This window comes from Parasteatoda tepidariorum, chromosome 1 (genome assembly GCF_043381705.1).
Source record: "Parasteatoda tepidariorum isolate YZ-2023 chromosome 1, CAS_Ptep_4.0, whole genome shotgun sequence".
In the NCBI taxonomy this organism is placed as follows: Eukaryota; Metazoa; Arthropoda; class Arachnida; order Araneae; family Theridiidae; genus Parasteatoda; species Parasteatoda tepidariorum.
The window spans coordinates 21,435,945-21,453,146 of NC_092204.1; the positions used below are offsets into that span (position 1 = coordinate 21,435,945).

The 17,202-nt window shown below is 30.0% G+C and overlaps 1 protein-coding gene across 1 annotated transcript in view; it reads left to right on the forward strand.

Annotated features, from left to right (window-relative positions):
- Positions 1–267: 267 nt before the first annotated feature.
- Positions 268–17,202, forward strand: part of LOC107445815 (carbonic anhydrase 1) — a 75,596-nt gene continuing 58,661 nt past the window's right edge. Inside the window, exon 1 of the mRNA XM_016060300.4 lies at positions 268–1,001. Within this exon, the coding sequence (XP_015915786.2) occupies positions 776–1,001 (226 nt within the window). The 5' untranslated portion in view covers positions 268–775. The remainder of the gene's footprint in view (positions 1,002–17,202) is intronic.

Sequence of the window (17,202 nt, forward strand, 5' to 3'; positions counted from 1 at the left end):
AACTTCCCGATATTAATATCAATTGAAATAAATAAGAAGGAAGTAACGGCATAATTTATAAAATTCCACTATATAATTTCTAGGTCATGAAGTACGTTGACGCACTTAAAACACAAATAATGTCTGACACTTAAGTGATGTTACATCATTCTAACACGACAGATGAAGGAAAAATGTTATATTTTTTTAATGAACAAACGCCTGTTTCCTTCTCGTTGACTTCTTGATCCTGTTCTTTTATCTACTGAATCATCGATAATTCATGCGTCCAAGGTCCAAAGGAAAGAGTTTATAGTTGTTTAATCTCTTCCTAAACATCGCCAAATAATAATAAACACAATTCTAAAATTTTTGATTTAAAATAAATAAAAAGAAACCATAAAATACTTTTAGAGTAGAACACTTTACGAATTTGGATGAAAATATAAAAATCACAATGCGCCATGAGTGCGAAAAGAATAAAATTGTTTTCTACTTCAAAGAGATTTTCATAGGGAAATTTCGCACATACAGGGATTTTCCGTAATTTGGCATTCCCTTGGCGCCACAATCATCTTGGACTATCGCCAAAGATAAAATCCTCGTGGTTGTGTTTTGTTTATATTTACATCTTTCTTCAGAATGAAAGTTAAAAGCTTTCGAAAAAAATTACGTTTGAAATCGATAAGTTGTATGAAATGGAACTTCTGATTGGGGAATATGTAATGTAAGTCATTATTAGTGCATAGAATTATCATTTCAATTCTTCCCTATTCCATTAATGAGCTAAACAAAAATGCAATTCATCAAATTTGGCAATGCGGCTCGAAATTTAACCAAATTTACCTTGAAATCCTTAATTTCGTCATCTTGCACTTATCCTTCTTCATTTAATGCATGTTTTCCATATATTTGTACACCTATATCACCTTTTTCCAAAATTCGAACATTGTCTTCCATACCATGTTGCCTTTGGCCTTCTGATTTACCACCTACTACAGAATGGGGTTATGGAATGAGAGGTATGGTACATATTTAACCTAAGTTTTCCTATCTTTATTATTAATTATCCCTTTTATTTTGTTGTTTTATTGTTTTTTAACTTTTTATCTTCGCAGTCATTGTTTTTGTCTATATATATAGCCCAAGGTCAACTATAATTTGAAGATCCCTGTGCATATTCATGGTTCATAATATTCCTTATTATATTGTTTAGTCAAAATAATTTGATAATAATTACTTTGATAGTATATAATAATTTGATGATTGATAATTTGATACGATTATAGTTTCACTAATGTGCAGCATAATTTTAAAAAAAGTTTAATTTGAAATTTGATGCAATTTTAATTAACAACAGACTAAACAGCTAGACTCATTAATTATAACTTAATAAATATAAATAATATTTAAATATCAGATTAATTAAATATTCAATATCTTAAAATATTTTATTTAATTTTTCTTGTTAAGAATACAAGATTTACATTTTAAATTAAAACTTAAGTACTATTGAAAATAAAAGATAAAATAAATATTGTTCAAAAATTAACAAGGAATTTTTGCAAATTGTTTGCTTCATTTTTCATGTTTTAACAAAGTTTCTGTTGAGTTATTTTTTTCAAACTGTTTTAATCATGAATTAAGCTAACCAACATAAAATGAAATATAAATAATGACACAAAATGAATATAGCAGCACAGAAATGGACTGTGCTTTATTTAGATTGGTTGGCTATATCTGTGAGTAGCACAAGTTGTACCCTATCTTTGTTGGGATAAGCTGTTTTAGTTATGTTATCTACAAGTTATGCTGCTAGACTCTAAATTTTAATTTTGAATTCATAGAATTACGAAAATAAAACTTTTGAAAATTCGCACTTGCATGTAAGAAACTTATACATTGTTTATGAGGTGTTTCTTGTTGTTTTCTTATAAGTTAACAGGTTTTTAATAAGTATTAAGTGCAAGTTTCTAATAAGTATTAAGTTTTTAATAAGTATAAACTAGTATTTATATTTTTTTACTTTATTTGAACATAAGTTGATTTGAATTTAATTTAAAAAATTATTATTTGCTGTGCAATTGGACAAAAAGAAAACAAACAAAATTAAATTGCAGCTTATGTACCTTTTAAATTAAAGATTAAGTAAATTGTGTTTTGGAAAATTTGCTCTTTCGCATTAGAAACTTTCTTTTCCATGAACAATAACTAACAAAATTAATCTGGTTATTAAAGAAATCGATAAACAGATTATTGCTTTCTATGAAACAATTTAAGGTTTAAAATACAAAAGTACATGCTGCAATACTTTTTATGAATATTAAATAGTGCTTATGATTTATAATTTTTTAATGATCGGGCAATTCAGATATATTTGAAATAATTATTGAAGCGTCAAAAAAACTAATCTAACAAAATAAATCTGGTTATTAAAGAAATCGATAAACAGATTATTGCTTTCTGTGAAACAATTTAAAGTTTAAAATACAAATGTACATACTGCAATACTTTTTATAAATATTAAATAATGCTTATGATTTATAAACATTAGGACCGATTGTTTTGGATATTTTTGAAATAATTATTGAAGTATCAAGAAAACTAATCTAACAAAATTAATCTGGTTATTAAAGAAAGCTATAAACAGATTATTGCTTTCTGTGAACCAATTTAAAGTTTGAAATACAAAAGTGCATAGTGCAATACTTTTTATGAATATTAAATAGTGCTTATGCCTTATAAATTTTAGGATCGGTTGTTTTGGATCTTTTTGAAATAATTATTGAAGTATTTATCACCCCATCTATTCCGAAAGTTTTTTGAATTAAAATTTAAATTATGAGTATAATATTTTATTTGATATTAGTGTGTTACAGCACAATTTGTCACTTTTAGAACGGTTTCAAATCATCCTTATAAAATTTGATACTAAAAGAATTTCTGAAATGCATTGCACAATTTTAGTTTTGATAAACTTACTGATAATATTGTTTGATAAAATATATATTAAAACCATTAAAAATTAAAACACATTACCAAGAAAAATAATCTCATAGATTTAATCTATATATAATAGTGTTTGCAAATTGTTAGTGTTTTATAAAGTTGAGGTATATTAAACCAATGTGTATTAATTTTCTTTTTTACCATTTTTTATTTATTTTTTTACAAACATGGCTAGCAAAATTATTTTAAATTAAATTTAAAATTTTATGTATTTGTAAAAAATGAAATTTGATGTCTTGTAAAAATAAAAAGTAGTTGGCTTTACTTTTGGTGTAAATGCATTGTAATTTGTTTTTAAATAAATATTATTGTACTATTAATACTAAACTAATTACTAGTTAATAAAATACATTTATTTTATTTGAAATGAGAAATATAATGCATTTTTTTTTTCTTTTCTTTTGGTATTTTGTTCTGAATAAAATTAAAATTGAAACGTCGTTAATTAAGTCATTAAAAAAAATTTCTTTGTAAACTGAAAACTTTAGCGATGCACATAAGGTGCTGCCACCTACAATCGAAATTGAGTGTTAAGTCGTTGAGAAAACTGTTATCAGGAAAGGAGGTATTAATTTTGTAATTTTAAATGTTTTTGCTTGCCTTTTGAAGAGAAAAAGCTGTACAAACATCTAAAATGTAACTTTTATTTAAAAAAAAGAAGAAAAGATCTCATAAGAAGTACTGCTATAAAAATAAAATATTCAATTTTTATAATTTAAAATAACCATACAACACAGAAATAATAAAGTCTACTAAGAATTTTTTTTGTAATCTTCTGTCAAATAATAGATAAATTCTGTGTTCTTTAATTTACCAAAAATAGATGGGTTCTGTACTCTAATTGTTTTGTTTTATGAATTAAAAATTACACATGAAAAAAATGTATTTCACCACATATGTAAGTTTTAAATAATACTAATAATAAAAAATAATTGTACTCAAATGAGCTGCACAAATGCATTATAATACATGTACAAACAAAAAAATTTTTAGTACTATAATAATATATGCACACTTAGTTTATTAAATATTTTTTTTTTACATTAAATATATATTTTAATATTATTTTCTAGAATGATTTGTTTTATTTGAAGAGTTTAAAATGTTTTAACAAATCTTTTAATTGATTGATTTTATTGGGACCTTTCAAATATTAAGTTAGTATATTAAACTATGTTTCTTTCTTTTACTGCTCTGTTAAAAAAAAAAATGATTAAATTAAAATAAATAAATAAAAGGTGTGATTCTTTGGTTTGCATTAAAAAAAAAGGTTCTATATACTTACTTAAGTTTTTTTCTTTCAAAATTAATTGTTTGAGCTCTTTACAAAGAATTTTTTTTACATTCAGGTGATACAGTGTCTTGTGTGAGTATTTTTGCACACACACACCTGTCTATTAGCGAGAATAAGCAAATTAACATATTTTCTGTTTGTTTTGTGTGCCTTATTTGATAGACTCGTTCAATGAGAGAATCACAAATATTTGCCACATCTAATTTACTAAGTTTTATAAGAATTATTTTAATGCATTAACAGTTATCATTTGTTATAACTGACAAAATACTTAGAATATACGGCTCTGTTTTGATTCACATATTATATATCTGTTTGTTTTTCTTTCCTTAAAAAAATTTAAGATTCTATCTTCTTCTTTTTTTTAAAAAGTAAAAAATTTCCACTATATTATTAAAAAATTACATAGAAGTTTCTTACAAAATTTGTGCTGCCACCCATAAATTGTATTTCTCTTTTATTGTATTTCATGGAGAATAATGAAATTTCTTTGAAAGATATGCAGCCCTTCAATGGGGCACCGCTACGAACAATAATAACATAGCTTCTGACTTGTAGGGGGTCATTTTATTTCATTTCATAACCAGCGATGAACAGCAGACCCAATTTTGATTTTACGACAACCAATGTTCAATTCCATGTCCCTGTAATTTTGAACCCAATCCTGAAAACAAGGGAATTCCTGTATCAAGTATTGGGAGAAATTTGTTTTGGTGGAGGGTTTTTTTTTTTTTTTTGATGGAGCCAACAGTCATTTGCGTTACTTTGAGAGGAAAACTGCGAAGCCCTCCCACTGTTAGCCTGTCTGCAAGGGGACTCTAACCCATGAACCGTCTACTACTGTTATGTTAGCAATGTGGTCGGTAAGAGCCAGGTGTGGAATTCGTATTGACCAACAATCGTTGCGATTCTAACCAGATCGCCATATTGAAAGGAAAGCTATGTCCACTGAGCCTTGTAGTGTCATTGAAAGAGAATTTACAAAAAAAAAAATTAAAATAATAATTTCAGTTTAAAACTATGAAACTAATTTCTTGTAGAATGTGGGAACATAGACATATTCTTCTTTATGCAGGTTATTGTATTTTATATTCACAGAGATATCAAATGCTATAAAATGTCACTACCACAAATGAAATGATAAGGAAGTACTATGATCACTATTGATAACTTATAATTACAGAAAACGATAACGTCGCGTTATCGTCGCGGTATTAAACAGATAATATCGCGAATGTGTCATAAAACGATAATTATTAACTGCGATGTTATTGTGACTGTCGAACACGTTTTGGTTGATTTACGAAAATATTGATAAATTCAGAAATAATATACATGCATTTGACAGATATTGCAAAAAATTGTAATACTAATTTGTATGTTTTGCACTGTCGATTAACAATATTTTAACGGAATGTATTTATTGTTAGTTTATGTATAGAGCAACCAGGTAAGGAAACGTTTAATTGATTCTGTTGCTTTGAAAAGGTTAACAATCTACAATTTACTATTCAGTTTTTCAGCTAAATGTTTCTTCATTTCAGTAAAAATGATCAAATTGTATGAATTTATAATTCATACGATTCAATCATGTGTAGAAACAGGAAATTTTCAAGTCTTTTATAGATTTAAATTCCATTATTTGTAAATAGTGTTTCTATCATTTTTTTTTTTATTTATTTAACCCTGCTAAATTCATTCTGTTATTTGATAATTTTTACAAAAAATAGAAGGGAAAAAAAAAACAATCCACGTGGATGATTTATCGAAAAACTTTTATGAAACAATGATATACAATAATGCTTATCTGTCTTTAAACTTTAAGTGGTTTGTTATTAATTTTATATATGTAATTTATTTTTCAAAGAAATACATTTAGGAAAAAGAAAAAATTAGAGATATTAAAGTATTCAAATCAATATTTACTTTAAGTGTTAAGACAAAATGTGTTTTTTCATTAACGCTTAAATCCTTAAAGGAAAAACCAAAGAGAAATATATAAAGAGTTATATATTTCTTCTTCCTCAAAGCGCTTTAAATAGAAACACTTTCGCCCAAAACAGTTTTAGCGCCACCCAACGGTTAAAAGATTTAACTACTAGTTTGTTTGATGAGTTTTTCGTTGTCATTTATTATTTTAAATTGAATTTTAGAAGTTATCTGTAATCTCTCGTTTCGTTATTTGCTTTATTTTAGTTCTTTTGAAAGGCGTAGATGTTGAGTCTTTAAGGATGTTGTGTGTTAATGAAGACAGAAGTACATTTTGTAAACTGAATTACGATTTATTTTACGCAATTTTAAGTTCTCTGCCATTTTTCTTGCTCTCAAATTTATTTCAGTGTTAAATAAAATGTGTATTTATATTGACCAGTGGTCGTAAAAACTACATAATTTTTACAGTTTACTACAACTACTGTAATTACAAATGTAGTTAACTACAACTACAATTACTTTTTTTTTTTTTAGTGTAGTGACTACAAACTACTTTGGAATTGTAGTTACTATACTTCATTACTTTAAAGAGACCAACTTTGCTGGAGAACTTTATTTAAAGCAATGTTCAAAATGGTTTTGAATAAGAAATTGACTTACATTAAATATGAGGGAATATTTATTCAGGTTTACATGAACCAGTTTGTTATTCCAAAAAAAAAGTTTTTTTTTTTTCGAATTTGTTCATTTAACCTTCAACTTCTTTCGCCTGTTTCGAAAGCGAATTTTTAATTTAAGAAATGTGAAATTATCAAATACTTTCAATTTTAATTATTTAATGCCCTTTAATGTCTTCTAAGAAAATAAGTACATCGAAAATACGTTCTCTTCTTTTTGAAATAACATCAATGTTTCACGAGTGTGCGTTTGTTTGTATGGGGTATCCAATCCCATGTATGGGGTGTTAAATATACTTTCAATATCAACTGAACTTTGCTTTTTTTGTGTTACTAGAGGGCGCAGCAGCCAGTTGGGCGGAAGCAAACTCCAAGAAAAGCGCCGCGATGACGTCAAAAAAGGACAATCGTGCATGCTGGAAATATTCATTTTATACTATATCTGAAACAAATCAAATAACCAAATGATTAAAAAAAATTAAAAAATCAATCAAAAAAATAATTATTGCTAAGCAAACGATAAACTTAAAATCAAACAAGCTTCCTACGGGGGGGGGGGGGCATTAGATCCATAGGTCCGTTNGGGGGGGGGCTAGATCCATAGGTCCGTTATTATCTCCATTTTGTTGTGCTTGATTTATCAAATTTTTTTTTTTTTTAAAGCAGTGGCTTTTGACATGTAGTTGTGTCAAAGTGATAACTCTTTATAAACTTATCTGAGCTATTCTGGAAGGCAATTGTACTTTAACTTAAATGCTCCTTTTTTTTCGGTAAGGAGGTGCTTGTAACAACATTCAAAATAATAATAGAATGCATAATTCTGCTTTCTCTTCCAAAGTTCCTGATCCAAATTAGATCCATCGGTCCGTTATTATCTCCATTTTGTTGTGCTTGATTTATCAAAAATTTTTTTTTTTTAAAAGCAGTGGCTTTTGACATGTAGTTGTGTCAAAGTGATAACTCTTTATAAACTTATCTGAGCTATTCTGGATGGCAATCGTACTTTAACTTAAATGCTTCTTTTTTTTCGGTAAGGAGATGCTTGTAACAACATTCAAAATAATAATAGAATGCATAATTCTGCGTTCTCTTCCAAAGTTCCTGATCCAAATTAGATCCATAGGTCAGTTATTATCTCCATTTTGTTGTGCTTTATTTATCAATTTTTTTTTCTTTAAAGCAGTGGCTTTTGACATGTAGTTGTGTCAAAGTGATAACTCTTTATAAAGTTATCTGAGCTATTCTGGAAGGCAATCGTACTTTAACTTAAATGCTCCTTTTTTTTCGGTAAGGAGATGCTTGTAACAACATTCAAAATAATAATAGAATGCATAATACTGCGTTTTCTTCCAAAGTTCCTTGTCAAATAAATTTTTTATTCGCTGGCAGCTCTCGTTAGACAATTTTTTTTCATTTTGCGACGAGCAGGCGAAATAAACTTTCTTAGAACTCAAAAAGCATTTCCATTGCATGTTGAAATGTTTATTTTTAAATTAATGGTGAAAACATATTTAAATGGACTCTGAAAACTTAAGCGAACGCTATACCTCAAGGGGAAACTCTTCATGACAAATTCTTTTTCCCCTTTATAAATAATTTTTTTTAAATCTTATTTTATAATCATCGTTTAACAGCCGACCCAATTTTTGGGTTTAAGACTACTAATGTTCAACTCCGGAGCCTTGTAATTTTTAATCCTATCCAGGAGACAAGGGAACTCTTGGATCGAGTATTGGGGGAAATTTGCCTTCGTGGAGGACTTTTTGATGGAACTAACCCGCATTTGCGTTACCAAAACCACTAAAGAAACCAGAAAACCACCAAAACCTCCCACGATTACCCTGACTGCAAAGGACTCTAACCCATGATCCGTCTACCACTGAGGATATTTTACGTCAGCGCCGTGGTCGGTGCATACCGGATGCGGAATACGTATCGAACAACAGTAGCTGCGTTTCGAACCCAGGTCACCTCATTGGAAGGAAAGTTATATCCCCTGAGCCACCACTACTCTCTCTTTAATTTTAGTTAATATTAAAAAGAGGAAAAACAGTAACATCTGATGCTAATAGTGAAGAAGAAAATGGGGATTTGTTACAGGTTTGGGAAAAACGCCTCAAGATGATTCAAGGGTCTGTCTAGGTTTTTTTGAGAGCTACCTATTTTGCGAAAATTTAGACATAATTTGTGAAAATTAATAGTTACATTAAAAAATCGTCACCAAAATATGGTAAAAAAATTAATTATCTTCAAAAATTGTCTCTACAAATAAAAATCATTCATGACCGGCAAATTTCTATATATTTTCCCCCATATATTAAGGAATAATTTGGCTATTGTAAAATGTGTGGCTTAAAATTGCATCCAAATTTAAAAATCCATTGTCCATATTTAAATTTCAACATTTAACAGTACTAGAACTTAAAGTTATTTCCATTATGAGAACCTTTTACACTAGGTCATACAGAAAAAAGTTTCAAAGAGAAAAATCTTTTTATAAAAAAATAAAAGGTCTGCTGGAATAAATTTACAATAATGTTAAAGATAATGTTCGAATGTTTAAAATGATATTCGAATTTTGACTTCCTGTATAGAGAGAGAGCCTTGTTGTTTCATTTTAAGAAACTCTGGGATTTATAGTTTTTTATGGGGACACAAAAACAAAATTTTAATCTTAGAACTTGCTGTTTTTAAAGTATTTTGTGAAACTACCGTTTTTTACCGTTGAATTTGTGAAGGTACTGCTAAACGATAGTAAATTTGCCCTTGACAGATCCCTGTGATTATGCATCAGTTGATGAAAATGTTGAAACTTGTACTGTTGTCGGTTCAAGAAATGGTTACAGAAGCTGAAGTAAGTGCAATGTGATGCAGTTGGAGAAATGAGAACTTGACCCAAACCAGTGAAAACATTAACGGAAGGCCTCGGAGCCGGGTTGCCAGACTCTGAAAATAAAAAATAATACGACTTCATCCGAAAAAATACTTCAAAATACTACATGTCTTAAGCGCTATCTACAGGACTTTTTTGAAAGCTTATGCAGATGAAAACTGAGACAGACGATTATTATTAACATTATTTATATCGTCTGGCTAAAGTTTTTTAGAATTATATTTAAATTTATTTTAGTTGAGGATAAAATAATATTATAATTGAGAAACAATTATCCTTTAACAATTATCTTAAAACAATTATCCTTTTGTGCAATTGTACTTCAGATATACGTGTAGTAGTAACTAATATTTTTATCAGCAACTTTGTCTTTTGAAGAATAAACAAAGAGTTGTGTGTATCATAATAATGTCTCTTGTGCATCATAAATGATTTATTTCAAAGTTGTATAAAATTGAACCTAAATGAAAATATAAAATCTCATATTTTGTTTCACATCCTATATAGAAAAGAAACGTAAAATCTACTTAATCAAAGTGCATAAGAAATAATTTATATTATAGTCTACTAGTAAAAACGAACTTTTATTTTTCACAATCATCACTAGATACAGTGACTAATAGAGAATAAACTGTTGGATTATTTCAAAAATGTTTTTTACTTCAAAACTAGAGTGGCACTTTTCCTTGTTTTAGGAAATGAAAATAAAATAAATAAAAAAAAACTAAAAATACCACATTTTAAAAAAATACTACGAAAAATACCACACCCCTTTTTTTTTTGGTGAAAAAATACTACCGTAGTATTAAAAATACTACGTCTGGCAACCCTGCTTTGAAACAACAAAGAGCTTTCTGCATCCATACGAACGTACTGGAAATGAACAGCCATCAGTTATAAATGTCGAAAAATTATCATTTGCCATAAGAAGAAACGATTGTGTTCAAACCGCAATTTTCAAATGTATTAAATAAATAAATATGTTCTATTTTTCTTTCTTTTGCGTCGTAAAAATATTTGCATTAAGTGCATTATTTTTTTTTCAACTAGAATTTTTATATTAATTTTAAATTTATTTATTTTCAAATTCATTTCTTCTTTATCATTTTTTATTCATTTTCATGTCATTATTTGTTATTTTAAGTTAACCCACATTCGTTATTTTCCTGCATCTATCGTTCGCAATGAATAGTTCGCTGGGAAACTATCCATAGACGTTCTACTCAGTAGTTCTATTCGGTAAGACTGGGCGATAAATCGATGCATCGAAAATATCGATTCTGCGCAATCATCACCGATCCGATGTTTGGATTGGCAATTTTTCGAAGCATCGGAAATCGTGATTTACTGAGATGTATACGATAATTCCCGATGTATCGTTGGCATCGATGTCTGCAAGCTCGAGCGAAGAGCATTTTCCTCCGTAAGTGTGCAGTGATAGCTGTGGCGATGATTGTTATCTTTCCCCATCTTTTTTACATCGTGACACATCGTTTTGCTGACATGATGAATCCGAATGTGTTTGAGAATCGAAGTGTTGTTAAATCTCTTAGTTACGGAAGGGTTTTCTTTTGTGTGCGCAAATCCTGTTGATTTTTTTACAATCAATCCACCCGTTTGTGTTTTTTAACCGCTATTTTGCAGATAATGCAGATTAGTTTAAATATTGAGAAATAATTATAAAAAATGCAACGTTTTTTTTTAATGCAACGTATTGATTGCGAATTTACGCAGTATTAAATGTAAAGCATTAATGTATCGAAACATCGCGATACATCAAAATATCGCGATGTTAGCGGGACAATGCATCGCGATGCCAAAATCTTAACATCGCCCAGTCTTGCTATTCAGTACTACCCAGTTCTGTTCAGTACAGGAGAATCAATTGTATAATCTTCAAATACATTAACCAATTGTTTTTTCAAATAACTAAGCATTATACGCTTCAGTTAAAACTTAAAACTTATTGCCCTTGATTATGAAATAATAATTTTTTTTTTCTTCAGAAGGTTACTATTTTTATTAGGTTCTTTTAACATATGTATTCTTTTGTTCGACTTATGTTTTTTTCTCCTTTTTATAGTCTAGTTTTTACTGATAAAATGTCTTAAGCCTTTTTTTTTTCTTCCAAGTTTGCTTGTCTTAATAATAACTAGATTTAACTTCAATTCGCCTGTCCTCCCCTTTCCCTTCAAGTTTCTTTTCCTAGCTGGATATATGTATAACTGGATGTTTCTTTTACGACATTTCAACCATTCGAATCACTTGTTGAAGTGATTTTTTTTTATTCCTCTCGGAAAATTGCGAAATCATGTACACACGATATAAATTCTGTCACTTATTGTTCATTTCCTCGTCTGGAAATTGCGGACAATAGAATAATAATTCAGAAAATGCGTGATACTCATGATTCTATTCGCCATTCTTCGCACTCGGCTGTCATTTTTGATTTTTCTTTCGACTGTCGGGTTTCGAGATTTTAAAATGCACTACATCAGTGAATCCTTTTTAGTGTATTTAGAACAATTATGCATGTTATGAAGAAGTCTATAACAGCAATTCCCATCTTTATTCGGCTACGGAAACCTAAATAATCAACCATCTTTCAGTGGAATCCCGATTTTATAATTAAAATTTATTATGAACGAAAAAAAAACCATTTTTATAATATTTAATAAGAAGAATGAAGATATTTCATTGTTTTATCATTAATAGACTTAAATTAGATTTTATTTCTGACAACTAAATTTAAAGTCCTTGTTCTATATCTAGTCTAGTTATGTTGTTGTTGTTGTAGTTCATTTACGTCGCACTAGAACTGCACAATGGGCTATTGGCGACGTTCTGGGAAACATCTCTGAGGATGATCCGAAGACATACCATCACAATTTTGATCCTCTGTAGAGGGAATGACTCCCTGCTTTGGTAGCCCGACGACCTGCACGCGAAGTCGAGCACTTTACGATAGAACAGTTTAACGAGGACCAATACCGTACACCCTCGATTCCTACGCAGACTGATCCAAGTGGTCACCCACCCGCACACTGACAGCAGTCAGTGATGCTTGTCTTCGGTGATCTGGTGGGAACCATGTCTTAACGATCAGTCCACTGCGGGACTGGTCTAGTTATGAATTTGTTTTTGGTATATATACATAAACTGAAAATGTATAAAATAAGTCGAATTATGGTTTACTTGGAGATGAAACTGCTGTTGAAAATGGTTTTTAGGGAAACATATTTCTTTGATAAAAAATTATTATATTTTGATTTGAAAAACGCCATAGGAAATACTAATGCAATATTTAATAAATACTTGTTCTTTTCACAATTTGTTCAATATATTGTTATTAGAAATATTATTTTTGAAAATAGTGCTGCAAATGGATGCGAATAAAAATCGGAAATATAAAAATGGAATAGTGCAAAATCGAAATTCTGCTTCTAGGCCATTAAATTGTTCAAAAGGTAACTTATCGCTTTTTTTTGTAAAAAATTTTTTATTGCTATTAAAAACTCCGAACAGCGAGGGTAAATTCCATTTTTTTTTTAATTTCGATAATCGCTTTGCAAAAAGCATACAAACAGAAAAAATTAATTATAAGTAATAAAACTTCCGAATGTTGCTCAATATACGGGACGTTAAGCATCATGTGGTTATTTTCAAACAGCTCTTTGTTTGGGGAAAAAAAATAAAATAAAAAATTAGTTTACAAATGAAATAAATTGACAAATTCATGCCTGTTTTTTTATTTTATTTTTTTCCCTTATGCAAATACAGTTTCGAATGTGCTAAAGTGGCCTTGATTTCAATACAAACGTTCTTTGTTCCATCCGATAAATCACTATTCGAATGAAAAAAGTGTGAAGTTATGGCGTATTGGTTGTTGCAAACTATTTGAATTTAAAACAAACGATTTTCTCTGATATATGCATTTACACTGGTGATGATTATGTTTAAAAGAACAAGTGTAGACAATGCTTTTGTTAAAAGGATAAATGCAAACGTTTATTCTTATCAACATTATCATATTTTTAACATCCTACATTTACTAAAAATTAATATAAAAAAAGTGTTAATAATTTTATTTTTGTTTATTTGCTTTTTTTTATTGAGAAAAGCATCGGAATATCTGGGCAATAGCAAAGTTCAGAACTATGGAGAACTAGTTTCTGAACTTTAAATTTTAAAGCTCTTGGATTTAATGCTACAGTAAAACCTCTCGAGAGCGACCACTCTCCGTTACACAGTAAAATGGTCGTTGTTAGAGGTTGGTCGCTCTCAGAGGTTACCTACATTGACTTCAAAATTGCTATCGTCGGTATACATGATTTTTTGCAAACGCTTTTAATTTTAGTCAGTGTCATTTTCTTGGTACGGAAATGCCACTTTTGTTGGCGTCATGAAAAGGCGGATCTATGAATTAAATTTGTCTATAACAATGATCCCAACTGATGAGTGCAAAAAGAAATTCATCAATTATGAATGTTAAAGCTATTTTAAATAAATAAGCAATTATATTTTTTGTTTAAGTTTGCATTTAATTTTATATCATAAAAAGTAGGTAGCTTTAAAAGATGAGAAGAGGTTTGTTTTGTAACTTTCAACTGTAGAAGTAAATCATTTTTAGTGCTTTCTGACGGCAACATGAGGTTGTATCGTCAAAAAGAGCTCTCTGATTAAGAGCCTCACGCAAATATTTTGAATACATTTTAATATACACCGAAGAGCCATTACATTATGACCACCCTCCATCTATAACAATGGGCTTGCCCAGGTTTTCATAGTTTCTCGCCCAGGAACAATGTTTTCATGGGGCACATTAGGACCCATAATCTTCATTGAACAATCCCTGACGTCTGTAAGCTACTTGAACATAGTTGCAGACCAGCAGGGCTGATAGTGCTCCGGGATCCGGAAATCGGGATTTCCGGAATTTTCGCCAACAGTGATCCAGAAGTTTCTAGAGATCGAAGGTCCAGACGTTTCAATAAATCCTTAATCACAAAAGTTTCCGGAAATCAAATTTTCAAAGGGGGAACTTAAAAACACAGTTTATTTTATTTGTTTGTAAGGGAGAGCCAGAGAGATACTTTATAAGCTTTTATTCATGATTGATATTCATTTTTTATCAGTAAATAAACTCAAGAAAGAAAGACATATTTGTAAATTTTAATTACTTCTCCAGGTCATCATAGGTATGTGTAAATGATATAGGTATGTGTAAAATTTTAAATATATTTTAGGTAAACTAAGAAATAATGAGGAAAAGGGAAAAAAACCTTGTTTAAATTTTTTTCTAACTTTTCAATTTAAGCTGTTTTTTTTTGTTGTTTTTTTTTTGTTTTTTTTTCTTTTTTCTAACTCAAGAAATTTTCCGGAATTTTGACTTGGGCTCACCATCACCCCTGAGACCAGGTTCACCCATTCATAGCAACAGTTTTTCCTGCAGGGGATGGTGTTTACCAACAGGATAATGCACTGTGATAATTTATTTCATCTNATCTACACCGAAGAGCCATTACATTATGACCACCCTTCATCTATAACAATGGACTTGCCCAGGTTTTCATAGTTCCTCGCCCAGGAACAATGTTTTCATGGAGCACATTAGGACCCATAATCCTCACAGAAAAATCTGAAAGCTACTTGAACATAGTTGCAGACCAGGTTCACCCATTCATGGCAACAGTTTTTCCTGCGGGGGATGATGTTTACCAACAGGATAATGCACCATGTCATAAGGGTAGAATCGTCGAGGAACATTCCGGTGACTTTCAAGTCATGTCTTGGCCCCCAAATTCACCTGACCTTAATCCAATAGAGCATTTGTGGTCCTACTTGAAAAACCAAATTCGTGCTGCCACGCTACCCCCTCGCAATGTGATTGAATTGCAGGACCAGTTGGTGAGCGCTTGGTACCAGATACCTCAGACTACCTATCAACACCTTGTGAAATCAATGCCACGGCGGGTTCTAGCAGTTTGAGGGCTAAAGGTGGTGCTACATGTTATTGGCAGGGTGGTCATAATGTTTTCGCTCATCGGTGTACTTGTTTGTGTTGTTAATTTTTTTTGTTTTTTTCTTGTTTCCTTATTTGACCTTTTCCGAATTTGGTGCAGATGTTTGCCCGGTCGCTAGGAGAGGTTTTAAGTCTCTGGAAAAAGTTCCATGCCTCCGAAAAGTGGTCGTAAATAGAGGTGGTCGCTACACAGAGGTTTCACTGTAGTATGCCTCCAAAAATTCATTTTCTGAATCCACATTTGGACTTTGTTTCTGAAAATCTCGGCGCTGTGAGCGATAAACACGGGGAATGATTCCACCAAGCTATTTCAAAATTAGAAAATCGTTATAAAGGAAAAATGGAATGCAAATATGCTTTCAGACTATAGTTGGTCACTAAAAAGGAATGTTCTTTATTTAAAACCACAGTAGAAAATAGCTAAAAAATGACAATTTGATTTTGATCAATGCATATAAGCAACTTAACTAACTCTAAATAGAATGGAAAGAGCAGTTGCTAACGTAAACAAATACCACGTTTCAACAACCAATCAGGAACGAGAAGCCTACACTACATCACTTTCAGGTATCCCATTAAAAGGAATAATAAAAAATTCGAAAATACTTCGTTTAAAGTTTTGTCATCTCCCTTTGTTTATTTTCTGCCTTTGTAAAGAGCTAATCACACGCGTACGGAATTATAATTGGTGCAACGAGATATTCATTGCACTCAATTTCCCATTTTTAAAGTAAAATATTGACTGTTTAGTTTTGGGTTTGATATCATTTTTGAGTCATTTCTGAAATCCTTTAAAATTAAACAGATTAATTTCTTGCTTCATATCCATAACATTATGTAAAAAATTTATTTAAATATTTTTTTTCAATTAGAGGATTAACTTCTTATCCGCGATATTCAATATTTCGTCAAGGGTTGGGTTTTTGATGACAAAAATTAGTTTTTTACATTATAAGCGTTAAAACATGGTTTAAACCTCAAAAATCTAAAATCCTAATCATCATGCATGTGAAGTTTATTTTTTATAGTATAAAAACATTAAATTAATATATGAAAGCGAAAAAATCCACATTATATTTATATTTTACTTTTGATGTTTTATTTTTTTTTTAAAGAATTTTTTAAGTGATACTATGAAATCTATAGTGCCTATATTATTTTGTTATGCTTGTCATTGAATTTCAAGCATTTTATTTTATGGATAATCTTGTTTTATCTATGGTTAAAACCGTCAATAACTGATATATAGCCGTGATAGCTCAGGGGGTAGAGCGCTAGCCTTCCATTGAGGTAGCCGGGTTCGAATCCCGGCGATAGCTAGTTGATTCGAATTCCGCACCCGTCTCTCACCGACCACAATACTGTCAAATAATATCCTCAGTGATAGACGGATCAT